Genomic DNA, 25,034 nt, shown 5'->3' with positions numbered 1-25,034 from the left:
GGCTCTTCACCACTGGTCCTGTCACCTCTCCCTCCCTCCTCGATCTTAATTCAATCACTTAGTCTTCTCGTTCATCTCCTTCATTCTTGAAGACTAGGGTGCTAGGTATAATAAGCACCTACTGGGGATTTGGGGGAAATGGAGAATAATTGGAATCCAGAGGAGGAAATTGCTTCAAAACAAACATCAGATGCCACTCTTTCTGGCCCACCACAGAGAACTGCTTACCAGCCATCTCTCCTAGAGCTCCGCTTGATGCCATGCTGCTGGGTCCCCTGCCACTGCCTTGGACAGCTACTCTCATCTCCCACATAACCAGTGACTCAAAGCCACATTCCTCTTTCTCCTTGGTTGCCAGAGCAATAATCAAAATTCCTGGAACTAGACTTCTGCTTCCAGAAGATGGAATAGACACATTTTTTCCCTATTGCTCCTGCTAAGTACATCTAAAACCCCTGGATATTATATGTAACACAAACAGAAGAAGACACTAAAAGATGGATAGAAGAAGACAGCCATCAAGCAACCTCAGGACCAGAGGAACAATATGGTAGCAAGTTCCCTGAATGTTATTTTGCCTCATGTATCTCAGACTGGGTGTTAGAGAAGACAGCAACCAGAAATGCCAATAAGCACAGACCCCCAAAAAAGCCCCGAGAAAAGCTTTTCGAGCCAAAGGTCCAGGAAAGGGGAGCCTGGCAAGACAGAAAACTTTTAGACAATAATTGCTCTATTCCAGCAACCCTCACAGGAAAACACTGTGGCTCCACCCCAACCCATGCCAGCAAAAGCCAGCGGGGGAGACTTGGGAATTCCACCCTTGCCAAGTTAAGGAGGCTCTCCAAGCCCCCACCAGGGTGGTGACTGAAAGGCCATGTGAGAAGCCAGAATTTTTACCCCAGTTGGGCTGGAATGAGCCCCCTCTCTCTGTGGGGTCAGTAGAGACCACATGGGCAGCCTGAACTTCCACCCACTCCCAGCCAGCAACAGTAAGGATGCCAAACCTCCCTGCTAGGGTTGCATCAGCACTGACCGACAGGGGAGCCTAAACTCCCACACCCAACCAACTGATATCTGTCAGGGGGCAATGGAGATGGAGCAAGAATTTGGACATCTATCCTTACGAACAGCAATGAGGTGGTGTCCCTTTTCTCCCACCTCAGTGATATCAAGAGTTCTACTAAAACAGAAGATTTAATAAGATCTAGATTTTCTTAACACACACCCGAACTGTCCAGGTTTTAACCAAAAATCACTCATCCTACCAAGAATCAGGAAAATATCAACTAGAATGAGAAATGACAGTCAGCAAATGCCAATACCAAGATGATACAGATATTAAAATTATTTTAAAAGAATTTTAAAGCAGTCATCATAAAAATGCTTCAACGAACAATCATGAACATACTCAAAACAAGTGAAACTATAGACAGTTTCAGTAAAGGCATAGTCACGAACAAAGAAACAGAAGATGTAAAAAAGCACCATATGGAAATTTTAGAGCTAAAAAATAAAATAACCAAAATTTAAAAACTTTATATACGGGTTAAACAATAAAGTAGAAGGAACAGAGCAAAGAATTCATGAACTTGAAGACAGAACAATAAAAATGACCCAACCTGAACAACTAGACAGAAATGTATCAAGGACACAGAAGAACTCAACAGCACCATCAACCAGAGGATCTAATCAACATTCACAGAACACTCCACCCCACGAGAGCAGAATACACATTCTTCGCAACACCCGTGGGGCATATACTAAGATCATATCCTGGGTCATAAAACAAATCTCAACAAATATGAAAGATTTGATGTCATACTCTGACTACAATGGAAATGAACTAGAAATCAATGCCAGAAAGACAACAGTTCTTTGAACAAAATTTTCAAACAACTAAACATCAGACTTGTAAATAATCCATGGGTCAAAGAAGAAGTCTCAAGGGAAATTTAAAAATATATTGAAGTGAATGAAAATGTAAACACAACATATCAAAATTTGTGGGACACAGTTAAAGCAGTACTGAGAGGGAAATTTATAGCACAATGTTTACATCAGAAAAAAAGGAAAGTTACCTGCCAAACTGGTAACTAACAACATCCATGGAAAAGTAAGGGGTGGAATAAGAGACCAAGAGCACTTAGGGGAAAATCCCTTCTCATGGACTGAAAACCAAGAACAAGGCAGGGCATTTACCTTCTAACAATTCTCTAACATACTCCTCCAACCATAAATCCAATAGTCTTAACCATTAAAAGCAGAATGGTTAAGTCTTGGAGAGGAAAAGATCATCCATCAGAGTAGTCCTACTCCCACCTCAATGAGATCCTACCAAGAGTACCAATGGCATGGCCATCAAGCTACTTGATCTCTCCATGCCCCAATTTTTCCATCTACGAAGTTGTAATGTTATTAGTGCCCAAACTCATAGGATGATGTGATTACTAAATACATAAATATAAGATGCACAGTGCAGGGCCTGGCACACAATAAGCACTCAATGTTCTTTTTCTTGTAAAACTGAGAAATTTCCAGTGGTGGGAGCACCAGACATCAGTCAACATACTTAAAATCTCAACTTCTATCTCCTCTTTAAGCCCAATGTGCTGCACTGAAGGCAGGTGTTTATCTGGCAATACCTCATCCACTAGCTTGGGTGGGCAGGCATTCACAGCCTTGTCCCACGCTGACTGCCGTCCTGGAATTTTGCCACCCTCTTAAACCTTAGCCTTGGCAATGTTTCCTCCTCATCACCATTTTTTTCAGCTGTAGACTCATTCTCAGTTCATTGAAGCTTTTGAAGTCCATGGCACCATGGAACTGGTGGGACCATGTCAACTGAAAGAAAAATGCCCAATGTAAGAGTTGTGAGTTTTTTTTATTCAGGAATCTTGCTGAGGACTGTAGCCTGGGAGATGGCCTTTTAGTAGTTCTGAAGATGTAGGGGAGAAACCAGCTTCTAAATGCTTTTTGCCTAGGGAATACATGTAGGCAGGCATACATCTTGATAAAAGACTACTGCTAGTCACAAAGAACAGATACCTTGAGTTAATAATTTAGTGCTTTTCTATGTACGGGAAGATGCAAGAATCTGGGTTCATTAAAATTCTTCCTGAGATATACATCTAACTACCTTATCTAAGGGGCCTGTTTTCCCAAAGCACAGAGTGCCTCATTCTGTTCTTCATCCTGAGTTCCTCGCAGGGTGCATAGTGAGTCATTGACTGCAGTGCCTGACAACTTAATCCTCGTAGAACTGGGTGATGAGCAACACTCTTTGTTCTTCTTTGTTTGCAGCCAGAAGCCTGATGCTCCTGAATCACTGCTCCTCCTCACTTTCAACTCTTCAGGTCTTGAGCAATATGTGTTTTGCTGTATTATTTTCTGCAACAGAGGAATATGATGCTGACATTTTAATTTCCATGGTGGCTCTCCTTTTGCTTTCAGGAAAGCTCAGCCTATTTTCTAACGCTTTAAATAGCTTCTTAAGTCACGCACTTCTCTGCTCTGGTTCATTTTGACTGGTATTGTTCGCTGGATATGAGTTTCTCTTTCCCCTTTTCCTTATGGAAAATACATATATTTAACATCTATGTCTCATGTATGTCTCTAGGTTTTGTCCTTTTGGGTCTCTCAAGTTGGAAGAGATAAAAATCATGAAGCTCAGGGACTGGCAGAGCATCAGTTATTCAGCCCAATCTTGTCTGCTGCCATTTCCTCTGCTGTCACAGTCAAGGCATTCTGCCGTCCAAACACGGATGCTGTCTTGTTCTGCCAGGCTTCCCTTCAATGGGTTTCTTATCTGTGTGCCTTAACTTCAGAGTCAACATTTGATAAATTTCTCAGGCATGTTCCTCAGGGCATAAGTACTATCTGTATTTCTACCTCTGCACGAAGGTGGCTGCCTCACCTTGAAACTCACTGAAATTACTTGGAGTATTCTGTGCTGATCTTCCTGGTCCAATCTTCTCACATCTGTCTAGATTTTCTGTAAGCATCCCACACAATGGCCCATTCAAGGTGTTAGAGAAGACATTTTCCTTTACTCTTCTAGGTTCTTCTCGCTAGTCCAAGAATTAAGTCAACATGAGACAAATTAACGGGGAAAATCAAAAGTTTAATAACGTACACATGGGAGAGACCCACAAGAACTGAATAATGTGCCCAAATGGCCTAAATCCTCACCTTAAATACTATCTTCAGCTACAGACTAACAAGGATATTAGGGGTAGCGATCTGGGACTTCAAAGGGGAGGAAAGCAATTGGCATGGAGATGGAAAAGCAAATATTTGGTAAACAAATGCTTGCTGGGCCAAGCAGAGACAATGAGACCCAGAGTGGACTCTCATCTCCAGGCCCTGCTGAGCTCCCCCACCCCACTCAGCCCATATTCTTTGCAGAGATCTCCAGTGATAGCTCTGTTCTGGAACAAGCCCTGTATCTAAATTCTCTTAGGCAGTTACGAGGAAGCTCAAAGTTTCTTCCTGAGTCTTTTGGGCCTTGATTGTTTTCAGCTCAAAATAACCCACATTGCCGAAGAGACATCTGGGGGTGGCAAATTTTGCTCCCCTATAAAGGGATGGTTCCCCCTCACTCTTACTGTGAGCCCTCCATTTGTGGCTTTAAGTTGGAGCTTCTCAATAGTCTCCTGATCTCCTTACATTTCATTTACCTATAAGGTCTCCTTAGTTTCCTCCCTAGAAAATATTTGGAAATATGCAAAAATTCTAGGATTAATAAGTCAGTTTGACAATGTCATAGGATACAAGATATAAAAAAATCAATTTTATTTATATTCTAGTAATTAAACATCTGAAAACAAAATTGAGAAAACAGTTCCATTTACAATATCATCAAAAAGAAGAAAATACTTAGAAATAAACTTAACAAGTGCAAAATCTGAACACTGAAAACTACAAAATTTTGCTGAAAAAAAATACAGAAATCCTAAACAAATGGAGAAACACAGCATGCTCTTGGATCAAAAGACTCAATAGTGTTAGAATGGTAACTGACCTGTAGATTCTGTGCAGTTCCTGTCAAAATTCCAGCAGGTTTTTAAAAGAAGGTAACAAATCTGATCCTAAAACTTTTATAGAAATGCAAAAAAACCAAAGTTGGCAAAAACAGGTAAGAAAGAACATAATTAAAGGAATTACACCATCCAATTGATTCCAAACCTTACTCTTAAGCTACAGTAATCAAGATAGTGTGACATTTGCATAAGGACATATAGATCAATGGGAAGAGTATGGAAATAAACCTACATAATTATGGTCAATTGATTTTTGACAAAGGGACCTAGGTAATTCAAAGGGAAAATAATATTTTTAACAAAAGGCACTGGAGCAATTGGATATCTACTTGCAAATTAAAAGGATGATCACTTAACACCTATTAAAATGGTTAACATCCAAAACATTGGCAAACACCAAATAAACACTGGCAAGGAAGGATGTGGAACAACAAGAACTCTCCTTCATTCAACTGACCATATTTTTTTAGGTTGATTTCTAGATTCCCTATTCTGTACTATCAATCTACATCTCTATCTTTATGCTACTTCTATACTGTCTTGGCTACTATAGCTTATTAAGCCACCAAATCAGAAATTATATGTCCCTCAACTTTAGTTCTTCCTTTTCAAAATTGTTCAGGGCATTCTAGGTCCTTTACATTTCCATATAAAATTTAGAATCAGTTCACTAATTTCTATTTCAAAAAGTCTGCTGGGATTTTACTCGGGATTGCATTATATCAATCCATTTTGGGAGAACTGACAAATGTTAACAGTACTGTGTCTTCCAATCCATGTTCTTAGTGTATCTTTCTATTCATTTATCTCGTCTTTATTCTAGGCATTGTTTTGTAGTTTTCTCTGTACAGGTTCTGCATGTTTTCAGATTTACTGTTAAGTATTTTTTTTTATGCTATTGAAAATGGCATTTAAAAAATTCTAACTTCCAATATCTCCTTGCTAATGTACAGAAACATTAGTTCTAGTGGCATTTTGATAGGCTCCTTAGACTTCTCCAGGTACACAGCATGTCACCTGCAAATGTTTCTTCTTCCTTTCCAAGTGCTATGCCTTTTATTTTTCCTCCTTTATTGTCCAGTGCCATATTGCACTAGCAGGACCTCCAGATTGATGTTGGATAATAATGGTGATAGTGGATATTCTGGACTTGTTCCTTATTTTAGAGAAAAGTATTCATTTACCATTATGAGGTTTAAGTTTCTTGATAGATGCCCTCTATTGTTATGCAAATTCTTTTCTATTCCTTTTCTGGTAGTTTTTAATCTTGAATGGATGCTGAAATTTATGAAAACCTTTATCTTAATTTAGTGAGATTAACATAATTTCATTATTTTACTGACATTAAACCAACTTTGTATTGGTTTCCTTGTATTGGTATTCCTGTGGAATACCCAACTTGATCTTGATATATTATCCTTATTGTATATGACTGGGTTCACATTGCTAATATTTTGTGGGGACTGTGTCTATGTTCAAAAGGGATATGTATTAGTCTGTAATTTCCTTTCCTTGCAGTGTTTTTTTCTGGTTCTGGAATGAGGTCAAAGTTGGTCTTGAAACAAGTGTTCCTTTCTTCTCTATTTTCTGTCAGTGCTTGTGTAAAATCAAGTTTTCTTCCTTAAATGTTTGATAGAAGTCACATTTAAGCCTGGAGTTTTTTGGGTTTTTTTTTAAAGAAGGGATTGGGTCCTTTTTTTTTTTTAATTTGTTTATTTTTAGCTGCATTGGGTCTTCGTTGCTAGGCACGGGCTTTTTCTAGTTGCAGCGAGCAGGAGCTACTCTTCATTGCAGTGCGTGGGCTTCTCACTGCAGTGGCTTCTCTTGTTGCGGAGCATGGGCTCTAGGCACATGGGTTTCAGTAGCTGTGGCAAGCAGGCTCAGTAGTTGTGGCTTGCAGGCTATAGAGCACAAGGCCTGGAGTTCTGAGGGAACATTTTCAATTTCAAATTCAATTTATTTAATTTCTTGAGTCAGTTTTGCTAACTTGTATCTTTTGAGGAATTTCTCTGTTTCATGTAAGCTGTTAAACTTATTGGCACTGGTTTTTCATAATACCCTTTAAAAAAAACTGTATGTTTTAATGTTCCCGCTTCCATTCTAATTTCTGATCAGTCTATGTAGGAGTTAACCAATTTTATCGTTCTGTGCAAAGAATCAGCTTTTTCATTTATATTGATGCTTCCCTACTATTCGTCCATTTAGTATTTCATTGATTTCAGCACATTTCTTTCTTTTTCCATTTATTTTGGTTTTAATTTGTTTGTTTTTCTAGTTTTTTTTTAATCTTAAACCAGTGATTTTGTACCTTTTGTATTTAAAATGTCTATTTTTTTAATTGAGGTATAATTGACATTAGTTTCAGGTGTACAATAAGATTCAATATTTGTATATATTGCAAAATGACAAGTCTAGTTAAAATCTGTACCTTGCTTTTTATTATAAGCATTTGAAACTGTAAATTTCCCTCTAATATTGAGCTGCATCCCACAAATTTTAACATGATGTATTTTCATTTTCATTCAATTAAAAATATTTTCTAATTTTACTTATAACTTTTTTGAGTCATGGATTGTTTTACAAGTATGTGATAATTTCCAAACACTTTGGGGTTTTTCCAGTTATCTAATACTGATTTCCAGTTTAATTCCATTATTGTTGGAGAACATTTTATGCATTTCAATTTTAAATGAGTTGAGAGCTGTTTTATAGTCTAGTATGTAGTCCATCTTTTTGAGTGTTCCATGTGTATTAAAGAGGAAATTTGTATTCTCACGTTGTTGGGTGGAACATTCTATCAATGTCAATTAGGTCAAGTTGAGTGTTCATCTTTGTTCAAGTCCTATCCTGATTTTCTGTCTACTTGTTCTATCAATTAGTGTTAAAGGAGGGCTAAAATCTTCAACTATAATTGCAGATTTTTCTATTTTCTATTCAGCGATATTAGTGTTTGCTTCATGTATTTTGATACTCTATTAAGAAGCCTATAAATACGTTTTAAAAATGCAATTTACTTTTCTGTGTGTATGTGGACAAAAGTACAAGAGGATGACAAAGGCCTGTAAGTATAAAAGAAGATAACATTCTATTAGGAAGCAAACTGGAAAGGCAGAAAACAGAATATAAAATTTGTAAAGTTTTCAAATGTTAAAGAAGAGCTTGCTCATGTATTTTTAAAATAGATGTTGGTAAGTAGCAAAATTGTATTGATTCTATTGTATACATTTTAAAATGATAACAGGTTGATTTTAATAGGCCAATATTTATAAATTAGAAATCACACTCTTTGCAACTGTTTACATTTATGATGAACAATTTCAAATGGCAGAATCAAAGCCCCACTGCCCATAGCACTGTTCTCAATTGTGCATATTTACCTTGGCTTTTTCCTCCCCTTCCCTACTTTTCCCCCTTCCTCACTCCAACTTCCTTAGATGACTCACTCCAACTTCCTCTTAAATAAACAAAATACACTTAAGTCTTGTCTCCAGATCTCCAGGTACCAGAAATGAATTACAATTTTTCAAAACTCCTACAGAGAGGTCACAGTCAAAAAACATTCAAAGACCACCACTTTAATTAACATATATATTCTATGTCCCCCAAACCTCTCCACCTACATACAAGTCTAGTTATCTTTCCTTTCTTTTGCCTCTGTGGTTCCTTATACTCTTTGCTATCACCTATCTCGTTGAAAAAAAATTTTTTTAATGTTTCCGTTAGCCTGTAGACTGTGGTTCCATTAACATTAACTCCATAACCAACCATATGACTTAATGGCTGGCACACAGATGGCATTCAATGTGTCCCCTATATTTAATTTTCAACTTTGTAATTTAAATACTTTATTTGCTTCATTTAACTCGCAAAACCAGGTTCTAGCCTAAGTATTCTTCCCATTTTATACATAAGAAAACCAAAGCTCAGAGAGATCACTGCTGGTAAACCGCCAGAGTGAAAATCTGAGGAGAGAATTGCAAAGCTCACGCCTGCTCCACTACAGGAAATATATGATTCACTGACGTGGTTCCTGCACGTCAGTACAACGCAGGATACTATAAGAGGCCTTCAACAATGGACTGCTTCTCTTAGGAAGAGAAATTGAAACCTGAAGAACTGTCTGCATTTATAGAGACACAACAAACAAAGAAGAATTGTCCAGAAGAGGAAAATAATATGAAGGCAAGAGATGGAAACAAGCATAGTCTATCTAAACAGTGAGGCTATATTTAAATGGATTTGAGAATCGGTTAGGTAAAATACAAAAGATCCAGATTACACACACCTGACTTGGTTTGAAATAGGGAGTCACTAATGATATCAGAAAACACAAATGACAAGAATAGGTGAAACACACCTGCTAGGAAAAGAACATGAGTTTAAACAGCACGGGGTTTGCGTCTTGAACCTGTCACTAATATGTGACAAGTCTCTAAATGTTTCTAAACCTCAGCTTCCCCATCTTAAAAATGATCCTGTCTTACCTTTCCACAAAAGAACGAAATTAGATGCTGCAGGTAACATGTACAATACCTGGCACAGAGCAGTCACTCAATGTTAATCCCCTAACTTGACAGTGACCATTTTGATGAATCAGAATGAAGAGAAAATTAAAATTTCTTAAGCCCACAGTAATACCTCCATGACATGATTTTGTAAAAGACGGTGTACTACTGGTGGGATTGAGAAGGAGGAAGATGACACCATCCATTTTAAGGAACCAGCACATCTAGTGAAGAAATGGATAAGGGGGAGGGACTGCAAGTTTCAAGCCGGGGCTGAGGGTGGTGATATTAAAGCAGAGAGAGTGAAACTGGCAGGAGACCCAGTTGGCTGGAGGGGAAATGGGCTCCTTCATTTTGAACACACAGAATATGAACATCTGAGAGGACGTCAGTGGAAATAAGGTGAGTGTCAGGAAAAAGGATTTTACCTGAAATTATGAGAATAATCAATTTCCTTTAAGGAAAGTGTGCATTACTCTTAAGTTTGAAAATAATAAGTCAGTAGAAACACACAGGAGTATGAAGAAGTACAAATTATACTTATCAGTACCATACTAAGAAGGATCCTTCCCCACCAATGTCAGTCTATTCTGTCTGGGTAGCAATGAAAAGTTATCTTTTCAAGAAACACCCTCTCTAGTTTATTGCTTATATTTAAATATATATACTCACATTTTTTAAGTAAGACTAACTGGAAAGAAAACTCATCTGAAACCTCATACAATGGACTTACTTCTCAAAAATGAATTCACTTTCCTAAATAAGGAATGACTCGGCCTGCTAGTTGCTAAAAGGCTTCAACCAATTGTTGATATACTCTATATTAAGTGGGTATGTGCATACAAGTAATTTGATACAGATTTACTTTAAAAATATAAAGTAAAAATTCAGACTCCCAATTCATATGCATAAAAGCAGAGCAAAAATTCAATATTCTAATTATTAGTTGAACTTCTAGTTTGCTGGCTGCTAACAAATAAAGTGATCTAATTTTAAGATACTCCAAGAACAAATGCACATTAACTTAACTGTGGTCATCAGGGATTAAGAATATGAGTGCCACTGGGTACAAAGGGTCCTCTGTGCATGTGACAAGAATCTAGGCAACACCGCTATTCACAGCCTGTTAAGGATGCTACTTGCTCCATTCTGAAAAAAAAGATATAAATTAAATGTCTAGAATTTAACCATAATAGGGAAAAGATTAGAGCCATTATTTTAAAACACAAATGAAAGGCAAAGTATCAAACTTGAAGTAGAGACATTAGCAAATTTACTCCACACATGAAATATAGGCACTATTATTTTTACTTTAATATGCAAATTTAATAACTACCTCATATCCCTCTACCAAAGCTTTTCATTTCTCAGTAAGATTTTTGACAAAGTTAATGTATCATAAGTAATACATAGGGCTGTATTTTATGTCTGTGATCTTTGGCACATTTGTCAAGTTGGAGAATGTCAAAAGGCAATAAAAATGTCTAATGACTGTTTTGCACATTCTTTTAATCATCTTTACATCAAAATATAAGGCTGCAAAAAGGCAAGCTGAAATTTTATGATATGTGGAATTGTTTTAATAAAGAGTTTTACATACAGTACCTTACATATAGAACAGTGTGTTTGCAAATTTAAATAATATCTGAATGTACAGTGGCATGTATTCTTATCAAAGATAAATTCAAGTTTACTGTCCATCAGTTCTAAAATGCATTTATACAGATTGCTAGAACTGATCAACAGAACGAGGCATAAAATATTCAAGTGTTATATGTCATCAAATAGCCTCCTAACAGTCTTTTTTCCTCTTTTTAAAAAAGTTTCAAAACCTGTACATACATTTTTAATTTTTAAAAACAGTCTGTTAAAAGGTAACATTTCATGTTAACCACCAGTTCTTATAGTCTATAGTAATAAAACTAGATATGTGTAGATATAAATATGTGTAGATTATGTACATATGTACGTTGAGTGTTTGTTTCAAACAAGCACACACACTTAACGCATACCTGCACGCAGAGCACTGGGGGCAGCACACAACTCACAAGAGCACTGGCAGACAGGAGGGCCTGGGCTCGAAATCCAGCAAGAGCTGACACAGCAACTGAGTTGCCTTTGGTTTCAGAAATCTGTCCATTTGTGATCAAAGCTAAGAGTTTTGAGTGCGTATGTATTTTTTAAAAATAAAATTCATCTTCAGAAATGAAGCTTTTCCAGTATTCCACTACCAGCAGTTAAAAATCCACAGCCACAAATTATTTTGATATTTTTGTCACTCCTCATCCCAGCTGAGGTTATTTACAACTTCTTTTTTTCTGAAGGCAAATACCAAGCATACTCAGGATCAAACTGTACGTTGAAACCTGAATACTGAAATTTGACCATATATATTCTCTATATAGTATATGTGATATATGCGTTTCTGATGGGCTGATGGCATTATGTAAGACTTGGGTGAGAGAACTCCCACAGGATTTAAAATTCTCTTTCCAGCAGTATCATCATCATTTGGCACACTGACCCTTCTGCGAGCCATTCTGTTTTTTACAGTGAGCTTAATGCCAGCAATAAACTCCAATTATTTTGTTGTTTGTTTTTACAATATATTCATAATGAAGTAAGAATTCCACAACTGTTTTCCTCAAAAGTGAGACTTCTACTGTCAGTTTTCTGATTAAGGACATTCATCACCTAAGAAACAGCTCATGATCCTATAAAAGTTTCGATACTCTAAACTTCGGTGCAGGTAGATCAACTGCAGAGAAGACAGTTCTTACAACAAGCTTATAGAACTCTCCAGAATTTAAATTTCCTCTACACTTTTGGTTTGGGCCAAATGTTGGTTTATAAACATAGATCTTTCTACTAAAAACTATGTAATACACCATATTTCTTTCTACAGGTATCTCGAGCTTCATGTTAGCAACTATTCAAAAATCCTGCCAATCTGATTCCCTCAGCACAGATTATATTCTACCTCCACTGATCCTTGGCATATGACACATCATCATTTGTATCTAGCTCATAAATTTTTTTAATATTAGCTTCCTTGATAAAGTTGTTCTTCATTTTCCTTTCCAAGGTGCCATCCTATTGATGTCACAAATCAGTAAATGACCAAACATCACTAAGCTTTTTAACTATCCACTTAGCAGCCGTGTGGATAATAAAAATTAGTCGACTGAACAGAGCCACATTCTTTGCATTAGGTGTTCACTGCTGTCATACAGAGCAGAGAGTTGCTATTTGTTGTACTTTGCCCATGTCCATTAGGAGCTGTTTGATGTGGCGTTTAAGTTGGGGCAGCCTCGTGAGAGGATCAGGTGGCTCCAACTCCCCTGTGAAATCAAGCCAGCTTTCCAGAACTAAAAGAGAGAAGAGAAGAACAAACACATTTAAACGGCAACTGGAAACACAGTCAAAAAATGGTATAATTAGAAGGCTGAAAAAGTGATGGAGAAAGAGTTCACTTCCCTTTCGCTAGAAAGCCAATCTACAGAAGTCACTTCTGAGCAGTTAAGCATCCTCTACGCCTCATCCCACAAGAGTTCTAGCCCCTCTCAGTAATCTTTATCTGTTGTTCTACCTGTCGTCATTTTAGGTAATTTTTCCTTTTAAAGATAAAAAGTAACTGCATTTTGAGTGTCTCCTTTACTCTCTTCTGGAACAGGAAAACAACATTCCCTGTTCCTGCTCAAGCTTTCTATTAATTTAGGCTTAAATCATCTCCATTTTAAATGAAACTTAGCTACTCTAACCATTTTTTTAAATCTAGAAGTTCTTTTTAACAAAGGAAAGGAGGTAGAAATTTCTTAGTGTCCTTTCATTCCCACTATTTTATCAGTACTTTAAAAAAAAAGAAGCATATTAGAAGTTCAGGCAGAATGCAATTAATTACATTCTATACTTTTTATTAATAATAATAGGGGATAGCATCAAGTTGCATTTTCTTCTTCTTCAAAAATCTACTTAAGGGCTTCCCTGGTGGCACAGTGGTTAAGAATCCGCCTGCCAATACAGGAGACACGGGTTCAAGCCCTGGTACAGGAAGATCCCACATGCCGCAGAGCAACTAAGCCCATGCACCACAACTACTGAGCCCACGAGCCACAACTACTGAAGCGCGCCTAGAGCCCATGCTCCGCAACAAGAGAAGCCACCGCAATGAGAAGCCTGCGCACCACAACAAAGAGCAGCCCCCACTCCCCTCAACTAGAGAAAGCCTGCGCACAGCAATGAAGACCCAACGCAGCCAAAATAAATAAATAAAATAAATTTATATATTAAAAAAATCTACTTAAAACTAACTAAACTAACTCTACAACTGGCTTATAACCAAACAGAAGATGCTTCTGAAATGGGTTTCCATTTCTTCTTTTCACAGGGAAAAACGAAGCAGTAGAAACTCTAACTTACTGGGGGATGAAAGTAGCACATACTTTCGCAAATAAAAAAAGGGGTGGGGGTGGGCAGGAGATACAATCTATGAGGTTAAAAAAATGCAGTCAAAAAGCACAGGAAAACACTAGATTAGGAATTGAGTAATCTAAAGTACTCTATTTTCTCAACTATAAAATGGGGATAACATTTTTCCTGTCCACTCCTTAGGGCTCCGGTGCAATAAAATTTTTAAATATAAAAGAAAACATTTGAAAATGTGTATGCAAACTTAAGCTTTATCTACTTAAACTTGCAGGACTTCTTTGTTATTAATTTCACTTAACAAACACTGTCCAAAGTGAAAACAAAATGTTTTCCCCCACATTTCAAATATGCTTAAAGTCCTTATGCTGACTTCCAAAAAAAAACACAGTTCAATGAAAATATTCACTGAATATTATTTATTGAATAATAATTTATTGAATAATATTATTCAGTGAATAATATTATTGTTTTTCATTAAATAATAAATATTCCATATGGTATATACTGAGCCTGGCAGGTAGGCAATATTTAATAAATATCCATCTTAAAAAACAAAATCCCTAAAATATCCAGTCATATTGTCTTGAGACTAAAAGACCCTAAATGCCAGATGTGTTAAATACAATGTAAAGGGAGCAGCAAAGCTCCATCAGCCTGGACAGCATCTGTAGTTTTTGTCCCATAATTTTAAAAACTTCAAATAACTTCAATTAAATTATTCAAAAGTACAATAAACACACTTTACAGACTACAGCAATTGTATTTCAATTCTTTCTTAAATTACCATCAACTTCTTTTTCTATCAGGTCCATCCTGCTGGTGACTTCATTCTGCACATTCTCTATGTGTGTAAGGAGATTGAGTTGCCACTGAAGATGTGAGTCTCCCGGGTCTTCAGTGCCCTTTTTATCATTATAAACAAATACTGTATTCCTTTCAGCTGAATTCTTCTCCAAAGAGCCAACAGAAAAAACAAAGAATTGGATGAAATGTAATGTCATAAAGGGAAAGATGCATTAAAAACATCACTACCCACAATGATAGGTAAAATCCAACCTGACTCCCAGAATATTCGTAAAGGAAGTACTAGCACATAACTAAATTACATCTGATGGTCCTGAAAAGCAGACATGCCTGCTATGTCTCTTCACAATGCCTAGCAGAGTGCTACACAGGGTAGAAGGCCTTCAATAAAACCTGCTGAAAAAATGAAGGAGCTAATTATATTCTGTAACTAGAAAGCCCAGCTAATTTAGACTGACCCCTTCCTCAGTTAATCTAAGCCGTGTCACAAGTGGAGTGAAGGCAAAAAGCAATGATGGAAAAAAATTAAGATAGTTGGCAAAGGCTAGTATAAAGCATAATTAACTGCAGACTGGACTTTATTATTGCAGCTAAATCAATGAGGTGAGGGGAAGAGAAAAATCCCTTAAAAACTTAAAAAGTGCAGACTGCTTAACACACACACAAAATCTGACCTCAGTTTCACCAGCGATAACTCATTTCATAAGAGGGATATTAATTTGACAAAATAATTTACCACAAAATTTAGGGTACTATAAGCTTTTCAAATTCAGTTAAGTATTTATTTATAGAACTTACTTGATAAAAGAGGCCAGAAAAATAAAGAACTAATTTTAAAGCAGTATTGCTAATTGAAAAATCAATTAAAAATGAAGGCATGACATCTCTAAGTTGTGAACAAGAAATAAGTTTACAAATATTCAATGTACACAGAGCTATAAGAATTCAACTTAGTGCATAATGTGATTGATATGCATATACAAATATGCTGTAATTTTTAAAAAGATGATTTTTTAGATAAAAAGTGCCACTTTTTATCTAAAACACATACAAAAGGAACACAAATTATATTAATATATACACACCCACATGCACTTTCATGTTTTCACACGTAGACATTCTCATTTGGAAAAAAATTTGGCTCATGGTTTTTAGAGGCATCTAAGTGTACTTATAAACTTGAAACTTTTGTTAAGGCAAAAGTTTAATGAATTACTACATTCCTGAATTAGGGGATAATTAAATGTTCAAATGGCCAGTGTTTTCCTGTAGCGAAAGCAAAAAATGTCTTTACCCTAACAAGGTACTTGTGAACTTGGAAATGTAAGTAAAATCTGGAATCTCAGGATGTTTTATTTCACAAAATTTTCCTTTGTTCTATCGTATTTCTAAGCAAAGACAAATGAACTAGTTATACCTTTCTGGGCTTTCCATCTTCTTTTACTGGGTATTGTAAACGGTTTTTCTCTCTCATGTGAAATTCCTGTTCTTCTTCAAAACTACTAACATCATCATCATCTGAGCTCCCAGGGTCTGCGAGAGTTTTGCAGTCTTGACCAAAACTTTGTGGCTTTTGGTAGCTGTGTTCACTTGTTATATAAGTTCCCTCCACTTTTAGGGGCAAACGAGGTGGTTCCTTATGGTTCTGTACATGATACTTCTTTTCTTCCACATTAACTGTGTCTTGCACCATTAGTTTTTTTTCTACCCCAGCAATTACTTGATCTTTCCTCTTCCCAGAACAAGCCCAGAGACGAAGGTCAGGATGATGTTTATTCCTTAAAATAAAGTTGGAGAAACAGCAGTTCAGAAAAAAAAAGTCCAGTAACAAGTATAATGCCACAATAAATTTCAGAATGTACAATTACATAGTTAACCCTCAGTTATCCATGCCTTTTGTATGTTCAGTGTACTGACTTAGGTGGACCGATCCCCACCTCTCTATTGAAGACCTAGAGCACCGCCAAGCAAACAAGGTTAGCAGGAGGTCAGGAACTCAAGACAAAAGTAAAGGTACTTTCTAGGTTAACCTGCCCCAGAATTTCATCCAAAATGTACATTTTCATAATTTTACAGAAATAAAACTCAGGTGGAAAAGCAATAATGAATGTACTTTTGTGACAGTTCACATCATCATCTGATATATGCACTTCTTTTACTCATTTTTCACTGTATTTTTTAAAACTGTACAACATGAAAAACTTTTACATGAGCATATTTTAACATCTTTAGTCAATCAAAAAGCGATACTTCCTCATGACAAAAAATTCAGATTATAAATGTGTACAAAGTAAAAACCTCCCTGCCATGGCAATCATAGATAACTGAAGTATAATCTTCCACACTTTTTCTGTACATATAAAATTATTTTTTAAGTGGGTAAGCACACACTTTTTCTTTGTACACAAATGGGGCTCTCATACAATTTGCCTTCTTCATATATAACACATAAGGGCATTTGCCTTGTCAGTACATAGAGATTTTCCCTTACTTTCACTCTAGTAGCTGAACAGTATTAATGTGCTGCAGTTTAGTCTCACCAACCAGTTCCCTGCCAATACACGTGTGTGTGTTTGCACCTCTGCACACAAGTGCGAATTTATCAGTCAGATAAATTTCTAGATATGAAATTCCTAGAAAATGTATGCACATTTTAATTCTGACAGGTACTGCCAAAGTGGCCTCCGAAGAGGCTGTACTAATTACATGCTCACTAACAGTCCATGATAATATCCCTTTTCCCCCATCCTCACTAAACATGTGAGCATGATATCGCATAGTTAATTCTGTAGTAATTAAAATTCTGTAGTAAGCAAAAGAGGAATCCATTCATCATATTCTGTAGTAAGTAAAAGGAGGATATTCTGGAGGCATAAACCTTTGAGAAGGCTCAATAATGTTTGTGAACTGATAATTTCCAAATTAGATAAATACCAGGAGACAAATTAGTTTTCTTTCTAATAATAAGGCTTGTTTCTGAAATTATAAATTTTATCTTTTGAACTCCTAATAGTTTAATAGCCAGAAAATACAACAATTCTTCAACAGTAAAGGGCATAGTAGAAGGAAAGCTAGATTTGTAATTCAATAGTCCAATGTGTTGAATCCTGCTGTGCCTTAGAGGAGGAGTTTGGACAAGTTACAGAAACTCTATCTTTGACTACCCATCTATCAAACAAAGTAAGAACTTTATTGTAAGGATTAAATGAAATAGCACATGAAACCACCAATTTCAGGTTTTGTAGTAGACTTCCAATAAATAGTAGCTAGTGAAAATAACTATTATTATTAGAAATATTAACATAAAAAGAGCCTATAGGCATGAGGCAAAATTTGTCCAGTTGAAATCCTTAGAGAAATTATGAATGTACAGAAATTCATATTGATGTCAAGGACAACCAGGTTTTAAAAAAAAAGCTTAGCTTAATAATTTAGTTTCTCCTTTGAGTTTTAGCATTTGCATGGCCTTTTTATAAAGAAATCCATATTCAGGTTTATGACATACAACCAAAGCAAATTCCATTCAACAATTACTGAGTACTTATCCCTCCACTAACCTCTAGGAATAAAACGATAAATAAGACACAAGCCCTACCTTCAAGGAACCCATGGCTTAGTAAGGGGAGGCAGACATAAACAAGGTGCACCAAAGTGCCTGAAATCAGTACGCATGGAGTCTGCCAAGGATGCGATCAGCTCTAGTTGGGAAGGTAATCATGAAAAAGCATTTGCTAGAAGGACTAATGGTAGAAGGTTATTCTGGCTGTGAGTAAAGGCCTGGAGCTATGTAAAAGCATGCTTCATTCAGCGATTATGGTTTGGTATAGCTGGCACATTTGGGGGAAAAATCAGGAGAGGGAAGACATGACAACAAAATGACAGAGAGAATACGCATCGTGGAAGGATTCAGAGTGCATGCTGAACGAGCCTGCACTCTTCGCATTGGGCACCAGGAAGACACGATGGTATATTAAGCTCCAAAGAGACAAACTCCTCCTTATCTTTTACTAGATCACATTGGCAACAGTATGAAGGATGAACTGAAAGAGCACAAGACTGGAGCCACCAGGAATTTACAAGGTATGGCAACTGTTCACGTGAGAAGAACAGCCCGCTCAGACAGTCTTGGTGAGGAGAGAGACGGGACGGTAAGGAACCACAGGGACAGAGTACTCAGTGGGCCTCGCCACTGCGGGAGGGGCGGGACGGAGATGGAAGGAAGGGAAGGGGCACGTTTCTGGCCCAGGCAAGTGAGCCAAATAAAGAAAATCTTGTGAAGAACCAGTGAATCACCCTGTTTTATATAATATATGTATACTTTTAAAGAGAAATTCTAGGGAGGTATTAGGAAGAACTGAAAACAAGGACTTCAAGAACATTCTGATATGTATGGAGGCTCAGTGTTTTTTCTGTTTTGCTTTGTTTTTAAGGAGAAATTGCCCGGGATGACTATAACATATTTGGTGCACAGGAGACGAATGGATTACATGACCTGTTGGCTCCCTTCAAAGCCAATCTTAAGGTAATTTAAAAATATACCTTTGCATCTATTTCATCGTGACAGCATTCCTGAAGGAGGACACACACCACACGGTTCACCACAGCAACTGTACTTCTGTGCACAAGGTGAGCCCACAAAACAGTGTGACGGGACTAACATTTGCTGAAATACTAGACGCCGTTGTTATTCACCCACGCTTCTCTATTCCAGGACAATAGGCATGAAGGAGCTATTCATCCAAAAAGTTACTAACCTTTCCTTTTTTTTAAAGTTAAAATTTGTTCAAATATCTATTCTGTCTTCCAAGCTGCTAATCTGAACCTGCAAAAAGCCAACTGATTTAGTTTAAATTAAAATTCACACTAAAGTATGCCCCTCCCTTCGCCGCCCTTCACTTACTTTAGGATTCCGATCTTCAGCTGTAACCCATGCAGGACTTCCGTAACGCCATAGACATCAGCAAGCAGGTGGTGTGTGGAAACTATCTTCTTGGCATTGAGATGAGAGTAGTTTTCTTTTAAAAATGATAACCCACACATTCTCCCATTATTCAACCAATCCTTATCATAACGGTATTTTGCGCTCCATCTCTGACCTGTAGATAAAGTTGACATTAAAGTGACAAAGGATTCCACTTATTCAGATTTCCCTTCAACTGCTATCCGATTAACATCACTCAGTGAACAAGGTGAGCTCTAGGACTAAGAACAAATTCGAAAGACGAGTCAGACAGTGCGTCGAGGAGTTGGCACTGTGAGAGCTCCTCCCACCTTCAGATGTCCTGCCCGGTAAGCAGGACAAACTCCATGAAGGATGTGGTCAGTGGCAGGTCACACCTGCAGAGGAACCTTGAGTGTGTTGCTTTCCATTTTTTATGTCTCTGTTTTATGTCATCTGTTTTCTAAAAAGGCCAAAAGGGCTCGATAGAAACTAGACAGGGGTACCTGTTTCTCTCACTAACATTTGTTTTGAACTGGGCGAAACAAAGAGTTCCAGTTAACTGACTAAGGACCCCTCCCTCACATCTAAGAGCTCACAGAATCCAATATAATCCTATATCTTCACCACCGATAGTAATTATTTCCTATTACAATTAGTTGCTTCTATGTCTGTGTCCCCTACTATGCTGTGAGAGAGAGGAAGGTGTGGTTAGAATCAATCACCTTACCTCTCACCACAGATTTTGGCAAATAAAAGGCATCTGATAAATGCTGCTGGATGAATGAATGAACAAATGCCTACCTTCATGTAGGTCTGGATAACTCTCCTGCTTCTTAATGTTATTATTATTATTATTTCTGATAGACAGAACAAGGCAGCAGCCTTTCATTTGAGATGTCTAGATGGGTTCTGCCTCGGAGATGAAGTGCACACGACATGCAGAACACTGCTGCTCGGAGAGCCTCTGCGTGGAAGAAGGCACCTAGTGGACAGGGAGCCCAAAGGCACAGGTCTTCCTCTCGGTGCAGCCAGTCTAGCACCATCCTTGTGCACGAGGCATGCGACATTCTGTGCCCTAGCTGCCTCGTCAGTAAACTAAAGGACTTGGGCGTGATAACTGGACATCCCATCTGCTCTGACGTTAGGTTCATTTGCTGCACTATCAGACACTCGTTCAAAACCACGTCAGGAGGAGCGTGAGTTCAGACTCTGAGTCCGTTCAAATAGCCATATGTTAACCTATTTAGAAATCAATAGATTAAGGAGCTAGTTCTTTTCAGGTAAAAGCCACAACCCTCTCCTTCCAGTAAGGTAGTTACTTATGCTGAGGAATTTATGCTAATGCTTTTGCCTAAATAATTAATACAGAAAATGAAACTATAACGAACAGTGAATTTTAAATTTTAACATGGAAGCGGAGTCTAGCTGACACAGAGGTCATGGTGTCTCAGTCAGCTGACGTACAATGGAACCTGTACGTAACAAGACATCCAGACACCTTGCGATGAGCACAGGGACCGAAGCTTACCTGGAGGGTCCCGGCAGATGTAGCAGAGGTACTGCTCCGGGATGCTCTCCTCCAGCAGCCCCATGCACACGCTGTGCTGCCAGCACAGGCACTCTTCACACTGCCGGGAAACAACCGTGCTTTACTCGCTAGAAATCAAGACAGACCCCCTTCTCTTCAACTAGCTGGCTGAATCTTGCTGCGGCAGCGGCTGCGGCAGCTGCCACCAGTTCAATTCTTAATCCACGTAACAAAAGCAAGTGATGACTTACGAGAAATTTCACTTCTGAAACAGTCAGCTATTTCAAGCACTTCCTCTCGCTGCACCCATTAAAATGTGCTTTGATAAACTGGCTTAATCATAAAAAAAGGCATAAGATTATTTCTCCCATCTATTTCACACATCCTTAGAACTCTTAAAAATAGCTTATTGAAGTGCAGAAATTTTAAAAACAAAATAGGTGACTTTGTAGCAGTGCGTTAGGCAACAACCTCTTAAAGTACTACCTGTGTGGTGAACCTATAAATTTGTAGTTCCCTTATTGAGAAAACCACTGAAAAGGGGGAAAAAAGAGGATTACTTTTTCTTCGTTTCTATAACTAACATCTCCGAATCTTCAAAATGTAACCACAAAATATGGGTTATGCTTTCCTTTTTTCTTAAAGATACCTTTTCTACAGGGAGAGGGTATTTGTAATGGTAATCCTTGCAACAAAGCTTTCCTTTAGTCTTCAGTACTGTGGAAACTTTTCTACCCTTTGAAGGGTGACTATATACCATGAAGTATTAAACAACAGGATCCAGACCAGCAGGAAAAGGATGGCTATGGTCTACCCTTCAGTGTGGATGCTAAGCCACCTTAATGGCTCTTGAAAAGAATTTCAGCTAGAAGACCTCAAAAGAAACACCCCGGAGAGAGAGCCTCAGATAAGAAAACAGTCTACTTCATCTGAAGAAGCGATCTGCCAATCATTACAACTGGTACTTTAAACTTGATGCTAAGCTAGAAGCCTCCATCTTCAAAAGGACGGTGAGGAAAAAGAGAACACACAGATGCCCCGACGAATGTGCTGAGCACCTGAACTAACTCATTCAGTGCTGAAGGGAAGGCAGGTCACCTGAATCATGAAGCCATTCTCCTCGTCCATTTCACAAATGCATCGCACAATTTCATTAAGCGCATCATCTTCATCTTGAGATTCCTCAAAATTGGTTGAATCAAAGTCCTGATTGTACTCATCCCCACTTAGGAGCAAACTCTCCGTTGAAGAATCATCTAGGAAATCCACATCCGATAAGTCTAGAATATACATAAAAGCACACTCAGCATTTTTTTTTCATTTTTACGTCATTTTCTAGAAAGAAAGGCACTATGGGAAGTGATTATAAGCTATTAAGTATTTAGAAAGGGAGGGCAGACGAATGGGAATACAGCATTTGTCTCTAGACAAAGAAACAAATGATTTTTGAAGCTTAGGCAACTATGATTGTTTTACATCTTAATGTTAACACCATTACAAGTAACTCAGAAAGTATCCCTTAGTCCAGGTGCTTACAGAGGTTAGGGCTAAGGTTGATATTAACAATTAAAATGTGCAGTTTTCAAATGCTTTCACAAACATTATTCCTTCTGATCCTCACAACAACGGCTTGTAAAAAGAACAGGGTTCATTATTTGCACCATACAGCTACATAGCACTTCAGAGAGGTGAAGGAGCTTGCCTAGGGTCCTAGCAGCAATACTGTGAATCTTAACAGTAACAGTATCTTCAACTACCACTGCACTTAATACACACCAGGTACCACCCGAAGCACTTTAAATATGACATGACTTGCTCGGTAATGCAGCCAGCTAGTGGTAAAGCCGACTGCACACCAGGACTGCCCGACTCTACAACCTGTGCTCTTAATGATTTCAGCATTTCTTAAACTGGGATTATGAGTTCCCTAAGGAATTTTAAAATGTTTTAAATTTCATTTTGATAAAAATCTTTAGAAAAATAAATAAGTATACCCTAGAAGTTAGGTTATATTGATGACCACTATATACAACTCTATTTACATCCTAGGCTTTAGGTTGTACTTATAACAGCGTTGAGTCAAAGACTATCATTTAGCTCAGGCTATTGAGGAAAAAAAATATCAAGGCAAATATAAGGAAATGTTTAATCATGACAAAGGGAAAGAAATGATGACAGGGCACTAAAGGTTTGCCGGAGTGTGGGTGGAGAAATGTTGGGGAAACTGAGTCATCACGTGGCACGTGACACAAGACCTCACCACTGCTCACAGGCTCCTGGAATGGAGGCTGCTCCTCAGAACAGAGAGCAGAGCTGGCTCCTCCCTACCTTACCACCCTAACCTGCAGTCACGTTCTCAACCATTCCTTCACCTGCTGCTTTCATCTCCCCTTTCTAGAATGTCAAGAGTCCATGAGGGCAATCAAGAGTCCATTGCATTGCTGAATGCTCTGTAGTCAGTGCTTACGATGAAGCCTGATACATATGATAGCCACTCCAGAATGTTTCTGAAGAGGGAAGGAGGGAGTCGTTATATAGAGAAAAATTTTTCAGACTTAATCAGACCAGGTGGAAGTTGCCTGAATTCAAACTAAATAATTCATGCAATTTATATTTTAAATATTTCATATGACTTAGTGTTTTCCTTATCAGCTTCTAATCGTGCTTATTTTTTTCCCCAACTCAATGTTTTTGAATGTTTCGTTTCTGATTTATAAAAAGTTAATGTTTTCTAGAAAAATAAATGTTTTCTTCTCTTCAGGATTGTAGGACATCTTGGAGAGAGTAAGGTCAGTAGAAATGAGACAATGGTACAGAAATACAAAAAAACATTCAAGGAACCAAAAGTAAATCAATTAGATATTATAAAATCTTTCTAATATTAACAATATGGGTAGTTTTGAGAACATGAAGAATAAATTTCATTTATTCATAATCTTGCTAACTTAAATCCAAAATTTGTATTTTCTCTTGGGCTTTCTTGAATACAAGTTCATGTTTCAAAATGGCAGACTAGAACATGGATGAACAGTTTCAAACACCGCTGCAGCACGTATGTGGTATTCAATGAATGGCAATCATAACAGGGTTAGCAATGAATTTAATTTAAAAACTACTATCATTGAAAGGAATTAGTGTATATCTCACATAGGCTTGTATGGCCAACACAGCCAGGCTTTACGGTGCCAGAAGGCAAATTTAAAAAACTGGCCAGAAAATCCAGTTCGACTAACTCACAAGCATCAACGCAGTGTTTGGCTGAATTCTGGAGGCTAAGTAAATGGGCCACTGGGTTGAAAGTTAAATAAGAAAAGCAAGTACAAGTTCTTTCTCACACTGAAATGGCCACCTGGACAACAGCTCCAACCGAGTGGCCACAGAACACTGTTCTCTTATAACTGCTGCCCCTTGAACTGACATTGCTGTTTCCCCAGACAGTATTCTCAAAGTGTGGTTTCCACATCAGCATCACCTGGGAGCTTGTCAGAAATCAGAAATACTATGGGTAAGACCCAGAACTGTGTTTTAAGAAGCTCTCCAGGTGGCTCTTATGCACAGTAACATTTGAGAACCTCTCCAGTTTTCTTCTCAGAGCTCAACGCTTGAACACGTGAAGGGCAGGGGAAAGACAGAGGGACTGAGGGTACACATTCATGACACTCTTCCCAGCCCTCTCTCAAGTGTTCTAGTTCCAGCAACACCGGTCATCCAGATATTATCTCCCACTCTCCATCACTCTGTATAAAAAGGCAATTTTGAGACCTTGATGGCTCACAGTATGGGTGTTA

The 25,034-nt window shown here is 37.8% G+C and overlaps 1 protein-coding gene across 15 annotated transcripts in view; it reads right to left on the bottom strand.

The window, feature by feature from the left end:
* Window positions 1–11,034: 11,034 nt before the first annotated feature.
* Window positions 11,035–25,034, bottom strand: part of PHF20L1 (PHD finger protein 20 like 1) — a 78,517-nt gene continuing 64,517 nt past the window's right edge. For 10 of the 15 annotated variants that reach the window (XM_027132512.1, XM_027132498.1, XM_027132501.1 and 7 more), the window contains 6 exons: window positions 22,345–22,526; window positions 21,247–21,346; window positions 19,677–19,872; window positions 16,194–16,554; window positions 14,757–14,922; window positions 11,035–12,912 (listed from right to left, as the gene is read on the bottom strand). In XM_027132512.1, the coding sequence (XP_026988313.1) occupies window positions 12,770–12,912; window positions 14,757–14,922; window positions 16,194–16,554; window positions 19,677–19,872; window positions 21,247–21,346; window positions 22,345–22,526 (1,148 nt within the window). In that variant the 3' untranslated portion in view covers window positions 11,035–12,769. Of the gene's footprint in view, window positions 12,913–14,756; window positions 14,934–16,193; window positions 16,555–19,676; window positions 19,873–21,246; window positions 21,347–22,344; window positions 22,527–25,034 lie in introns of all 15 variants that reach the window. The other 5 variants (XM_027132505.1, XM_027132509.1, XM_027132510.1 and 2 more) reach the window with 2 other exon arrangements.

The sequence above is a fragment of the Aethalodelphis obliquidens genome, unplaced genomic scaffold (genome assembly GCF_003676395.1).
Source record: "Aethalodelphis obliquidens isolate GAN/ISIS:26980383/991018 unplaced genomic scaffold, ASM367639v1 scaffold41, whole genome shotgun sequence".
Lineage (NCBI taxonomy): Eukaryota > Metazoa > Chordata > Mammalia > Artiodactyla > Delphinidae > Aethalodelphis > Aethalodelphis obliquidens.
Note: the sequence above shows the minus strand (reverse complement) of the source record. Positions and strands in the feature narration are given on the sequence as shown.